Source organism: Centruroides sculpturatus, unplaced genomic scaffold, assembly GCF_000671375.1.
Source record: "Centruroides sculpturatus isolate CEXI.00-Female unplaced genomic scaffold, Cexi_2.0 scaffold200, whole genome shotgun sequence".
NCBI classification, from domain to species: Eukaryota; Metazoa; Arthropoda; class Arachnida; order Scorpiones; family Buthidae; genus Centruroides; species Centruroides sculpturatus.
Window position 1 is genome coordinate 849,442 of NW_019384495.1, and position 6,942 is coordinate 856,383.

At 30.4% G+C, this 6,942-nt stretch overlaps 1 protein-coding gene across 1 annotated transcript in view; it reads left to right on the forward strand.

Annotated features, from left to right (window-relative positions):
* The window catches only part of LOC111621902, a 79,711-nt gene extending 73,807 nt beyond the window's left edge, over positions 1–5,904 (forward strand). The window contains exon 2 of the mRNA XM_023364155.1: positions 4,620–5,904. Coding sequence (XP_023219923.1) covers positions 4,767–5,429 — 663 coding nt within the window. The 5' untranslated portion in view covers positions 4,620–4,766 and the 3' untranslated portion in view covers positions 5,430–5,904. The remainder of the gene's footprint in view (positions 1–4,619) is intronic.
* Positions 5,905–6,942: the final 1,038 nt, after the last annotated feature.

The following is a 6,942-nucleotide window of genomic DNA, read 5'->3' on the forward strand; positions in this document are numbered from 1 at the left end:
TGTATATATATATATATATACACACTACTGTATATATACTGTATTAATATATATATATATATATATATATATTAATTGAAAGAGGGTTTTCAATTTGTACGACTTAGTTTGAGTAAACGGCTGGGGCTAAAAATACGGTTTAGGTATCAAATTAAAGCTTTTATCCTGTAGATGGTGCCTCTGAAGAGATATTTGAGAAACGTGCAGTAGTTCGGGCATGGCAAAGGGGAAAAGGTACAATATTAAGTTTACGGGACAAACATGATCTCGGTTAGCCCGAACAATTTATTTGTGATTTACAGTTTCATTATTGTAAATATTGAGGTCATAAATGTACATTTTAGTTGCTAACTTGGAAGACCATTGTTTTTACACTCTTTCCCAACTCAATCTCACCAATCCACAAAAATCCGAGCAACGCCGTGCTCATGCAACTAGTTTACTATATTGTGTAATGTAGTGTATTATAACTATACTATACTGTAATTATGTAGTGCCTGCTATACAATTATAATAATTTTTCATTTCTAAGTTTGTATTTTTCATTGAAATAAATTAAATTAAATACATTCAATTACTAATATTCGAATTATTTGATTTCTTTTTCATTTTTAACGCTTCCGCTCAGTGGACACTAAAAGCGCTTTTTTTCTATACCCACCGTTGGCCAGACCCATAATGGAAGATTAGATTGGCTTGATGGAATGTGGGCAACGCAGCACATAGGTTATCTGCCAAGGAAGGGCGCCTCCAGGGAGGATTTTCTTTGTAAAACTGGTCTCCCCATTTAAATGTTAGATACGTGAAGAAAATTTAGAAGACTGCATGTACCCAACCTGTTGGTGATAGTGTTTAGTACCATTAGTGGGCGCCCACAATTAGGGTGACTGGGTGACGAGAGGGACATAGGCCTACCCTATATAATTCCTAAGTTTCTCTCCAGAGTTAGATCTCGGGTTCCACAGTTCATCCCTTAAAGTTGATCCCTTAACTAGCTTGTCCATCCGCCAATCGAATTATTAAATTTAAACTGTTTATCATGTAAAAAGTTCGTAGAAACATTATTTTATTGATTTTCTGCTCATCTGATTTATAATAATAATAATAATTTCATAATTCGAAGTTTAGACTATTTACAAAAAGTCAAAATAACTTTTGAGTCTATCTTTATCCTTTTTAACACTACCACAGAAGTAACAGTCTTAAAAAATTTGCTTTGAAGAACTCTTCTTAAAACATAGGTAAAATTGGTAAAAAAAACTTCACAAGGTTAAAAAAGATCAAGTGTCAGCCTTTCTTTGTAGGTTTCTGACACTTTTAAAAGTAAAAACACAATTTTTTTAATTTTAAAATTAAAAAAATTTTAATTTTAATTTTAATTGTGTTTTTAATTTTAAAAGTGTCAGAAACCTACAAAGAAAGGCTGACACTTGATCTTTTTTAACCTTGTGAAGTTTTTTTTACCAATTTTACCTATGTTTTAAGAAGAGTTCTTCAAAGCAAATTTTTTAAGACTGTTACTTCTGTGGTAGTGTTAAAAAGGATAAAGATAGACTCAAAAGTTATTTTGACTTTTTGTAAATAGTCTAAACTTCGAATTATGAAGAAATACATCCTGAGTTATTACAAAAATTGTAATAATAATAAGTTCAAATATAATATTAAGACACTAATTCAAGATTTAAAAATATTTTAAATATTACATTTTATTGATTAATATTTAATTATTATATTTATTATTTATTAAATGAACAAATAAAATATCTCGAAAACAGCAAACAATTAAAAACAAAGGAAAATACTTTAATAAATTTTAAGTATTCCATTAAACAAATTGAATAAAAAGTTACCTTGTAAATTTAGTAATCATGTAATAATTATAATGGGATGTCATGGCAACGTTTATCAAATTATAATTTCATTTTAAGTTAATTAAAAATGAAAATAAATTCGAATTTCGATAATAAAATTTGAATAGTTATAAATATTAATAAATTTGATATAAATGTTGAATGCACATTTATAATAATTAAATAATTTATATATCAATGTTTTTAGTCTATTAAATTAATAAAATGATTATAATTTAATAACTTATTTTAACTGCTTTTTAAAATTTCAAATGTATTTTAAAGTTAAAAACATGCATACATTAAATATTAAGTTAATAAAATCAATTTTTCAATTTTGATATTTTATAACAAATTTATGTCATCGTAATTTTAACCCGATTTTAAAATAATATAATAAAAATAATATTCATTAATATTTTTATTACAATTTAATTAATTTTATAATTACAATGTCGTACACTATTTAAATTTTTTTAAAGTTGATACCGGGTGATTGGCTCTTTCCCTCATTACCTGGCAGCGACATGGTGGGCCTGGCCGCACCCTTAATGGGCTTGGTTTACTATAAAGGCTCCCATAGTGTCCACAGGATGGAAAGAGATTAAAAGAATTAAAATGCACCTATTCAAAACTGTGTAGAGTAACGTTTGGAAGTCAAAATGAAACCAAATCTGTTATCTTTCAGCACGTGAAGAAGACATTTCCATAAATAAAAAATTAGTGTCAAAACTCGGCACTGTGGCACTTTTGGCATTGTAAGCAACGAAAATTTTATTTATACAAGACATACGCACAGAGCGGGCCCTACCATAGAGCGAACGGAGCAGCCGCTCCAGCCGCTAAGTCCTAGGGGGCGCCTCAGTGGTAAAGAAAATTAAAGGGTATAAAAATTAGGGGCAACCAAGGGGGGCGCCATAATAGGATCTCGTTCCATCCTAAAACTTGCCTCGGGCATGCAATGCATACGCACTATACAGCAATTCAAGGAATACTACTCATCCCCATTCTGAGGGTAGTGAATGGGCGTGTTTACTTAATCTTCTTCGATGCTTCTCACGTGCAGGGTGATACTGTCTTTAAAACCTACCAAGTTTGGAAACGTCTCTTCCATAAACAACGCTTTTTAAGTGTCCCCACAACCAAAATCACACGGAATAAGATGCAAAACGCCAAAAGTGGCGAGTTTTAGTACAAAGTTTTTTCTTTTTGGAAATGTCTTCCGCGTATGTTAAAATGTCACCACGCCAAATTTGGTTCCATTTAGACTGCAAATATCTGTATAAATATCCTTGAATAGAGGCACTTTAATTACGAACATTTGGTGTATTTGTTTATTAAAAACTAAAAATAATAATTAAATAATAAGTTAACAAAATGTAACTTTTTACTACTTCATATTTAATTACCTTTATTTAGCGCAATTTAATTATTTTATATCCATATTTTAAAATTATTCATCGTATTTTGCATAATTTCTTTCGAGTGTAAATCTATATAAATGTTAATAATATATTTTAAATCTCTTTGTTATTATTTTATTTGAAATTTTTAAAAATATTTATATTTTAATATTAATTTAAAAGAAAAAAAAAACAATTATTTTTATTCCCGAAAACAAATTAAATTTGTAAAATAATACGTCAGTTAACCGAATTAACTAACATATATTATTATTTTACAAATTTACATGTATTATTTATTCTCTTGTCTCGATTAATAGACTTTTGGGCTACACTTTATATGTAAAAAACGTAACTTATATATGTATACAAGGTAGGCCAAAATTCAGTTAACCGAGTTAATAAATTTAAACATTTCGGTTAACTGACTTTTGTGCCACCTTTTATATGCCAAAAAAACTATTAATTATATGCATATGTATTAAGGAAAAATAAGAAAATTAAAAAACTACGAATAAGAATTTGTCCCTGAAGAGTTTTCTTATGAAATTCGACTCGTTTGACCTTTAGGATCCAACTCTCTTTTACTTATTTCAATTGATTTTTTTTCTTCTTCAAATAACTTCGAGTTCCAAACATTTTTTGAATATTTATAATTTTAATAGAAGTCATTCTTCCTCGTCAAACAGTTGAAGAAATTAATGAGAAGTTTTTAATTATCTTTATTTTTTTCTTCTTTAAAGAAAATTTTAATAATTTTTTATGATTTGAATAATTATATTTAATACATACATGCATAGATTGTACACTTATACAATTTATACATAATCAGTTATTTGTATTACATATACAGAATGGTTCAAAAGTTAGTTAACCGAGTTATAAAATATTTTAACATCTCGGTTCACTGACTTTTGGGTTACATTTTATAAGTAAAAATATGACTGATTATGCATACTTGTTATCCTGTTTTAAGAGAAATAAAAAAGTATTCTTAATTTTTTACCTATTCTTCTTTAATTCTAGATTATTTTTGTTTTTCAAAATATTAATTAAAAAGTTTGAAAGATGCATTTTAAGCATAATTTGAAGTAAACATATGGTAACTTTTAAGATAATAGCAATAAATTTATTTTTTATTAGCGTATTTACGTAATGAATAGTTTCGTAATCTTCATTAATATATTAAAAGTTCATACGAGAATATTAAAAAGGGTAAAGAGATGAGATTATTATTGCCCCACAGTGACGCCAGTGTTGTTTGTCACCTCTGGCATGACCGTTACCATGACAACTCATCCAGTCTTGTTACCTAGGAAACCGCTTTATGCTGTACTCAACAAGTGTCCATCTTTTCTTATTGCAGGGTGCCAGTGACCACGAGGCCTTTTACAGTGTGACATGGAACGATTAGCGTCTCGTCGTCGTTGCTTTGTTAAGCGGAACATGAGAATTCCATTCACTCATCCATTCCCCCCACGCGCGGCCCCGATGCCGCCTAATTAAATCCCCGATGCCGCCTTACGCGCGGCCTTATCTTGAATACGTCATGTGCCAAATGGAACGTGACGCATCCGATCCATACCTAGACGGTTGGGAAGCCGTCACTGCTGAAGCAATTCGCCATATTGAAGAAAAGTACACGTCAGGCAGCCGGACATCACTCGACAGTTGGCCCTCTTCGTCCACTCCGAGTGTGTCAGGTTTACCTTATCTATCCAGGAAGGATCGCCCGAAATCCGACTCGTGCGTCGAACCCACCTGTTTGCAATTCGTATTGCCATCGAGGCGCACCGCTTCGGAAAAACTCGGCGGTCGAACCACTGTCACTTTCAATCCTCACTGCCAACCCAAAGAAACGGAAACAAATCTAGAATCAAAACTAAAAGACATACGTTACATAGACGACAGTGCCAAGAGTTCATTATCTGCCAGCTTAACCGATTATCCTTGCTCTCCACCCCTGCCAGCATCCAAGCCACTTCACCTTCCCGAAGAGAACAAATTAGACGAGGAAACCGAAACTGCTGTTGCAAGTCCAACTACAGAATCGTCAAAAATCGGAGGAACCACAGACCAATCTACAGATTCGGTTGAAATTATCCATAATCAAAATAAGCACGATGTGGATAGTCAAAGTGTCTATTCTCTTTATATGGAAAAAGATTTCAGGTAAGTCTCATAAATTGCCCATAATATCTAGTATAGTGATGTCATATATCTCGATTTTTCGTGGCATTGCACATGCATTTCGTTTCGTCAATTTTATAATCGAACTTAAACACAAAACAAAGCAAAATTCGTAAGACGATTAAATAATAACCGGGCCTAATTTAGACTCTTTAGGGACCTAAAGAAATTAATATGTACTATCCATCGTTATTTTGTAGAAGGGTCTCTTATATAAGTTATTATAATATATGAGGACCTTCCATAGAATAACAAAAAACATTTTAGTAATGTTGTCGTCCTAAACTGTAATAGATAATAGGCCTTTCCACTTAATAGTAATGGACAATACATAGACTATTATATTTTTCTTTTTAAGGATGAAGCAAGGATCTTCGTAGCGTGAGTACTTAAACTGTAGTTTACGTGCAAATTCGACTTTGATAATTGATTTTAATTTAAATATTTATATTTCTCATACGAATAAGTTCCAAGAGGTATTTTAAGTCTTTAATAAAAAAAATTATCGAAAAAGTAGCTTCAAATGATGAAGAAGGATGGAATTTTTAAGAGGAATTTGTATGCCTCATTAAAGTCCATTTATATAACTCAAAATGAAATTAATCACGCATTTGAATTATGTTGGAATTTACTTATTTATCAATTGATTCAGTTTGATTTTAATGATTATTTTTTCCAAAATTTCATTAGAAATTAACGCTTCTAGAAATGAAATATGTAAATATTTTTCTCATTTTGTAAAATGAACGCTATTTAACTATAATCCCCTGGATAATAAATAAAGCATTCAGCTAATTTAAAATTAGAGAAGTGGAGTAATTAATAAAATGTCGATAAAAGTCGAAATAATTACATAGGAACGCAATTATAAAGTTTCACACTAATTAGTTCCCTTTTTTTAATATTGTGAAAGCTGAAATATTTAAATTATACACAATTTGAGACGAACATGAAAATAATTACACTAGTGTTTAATTGTGTTCTTGTGAACATATATAAAAGGATACAGAAACACGATTAAACAGTGGAAGAAGAACACGTAAAAATCACAGAAACAATTGAACAGTAGTAGAAATAAATTAATTATTAGCAAAGGAGACGTATACAAGTATAAAGACACAAACGCAATTAAACAGTAGTGTAGTCAATCTTTATATGCTTTTCTCCGCCTACATGTATGTGAAATTGCTTTAAAAAGTCCTTCTGGTGTTAGAATCTTGCAAAAGTTATATAAAAATAAAAATCTAGGACGAAAATGTACTTAAAAGACGCGCAAAAGGGCGAGAAGATTTTACAAAGGTTGATTCGTTAGTGTTGATGTTCCTTCGTATGAGAAGAACGTATTAAGAAAGCGTCAAATAAACTTTTATGTCCGTCTACAAATTATGTATATTTTAAGTTAATTTTCTCTCTGGATTAAGCTTAAAATACGCTTCAAAACGTTGTCATTTGTAATAATGCTACGTGAATTTTGTTTAATAATAAAATATACAGATTAC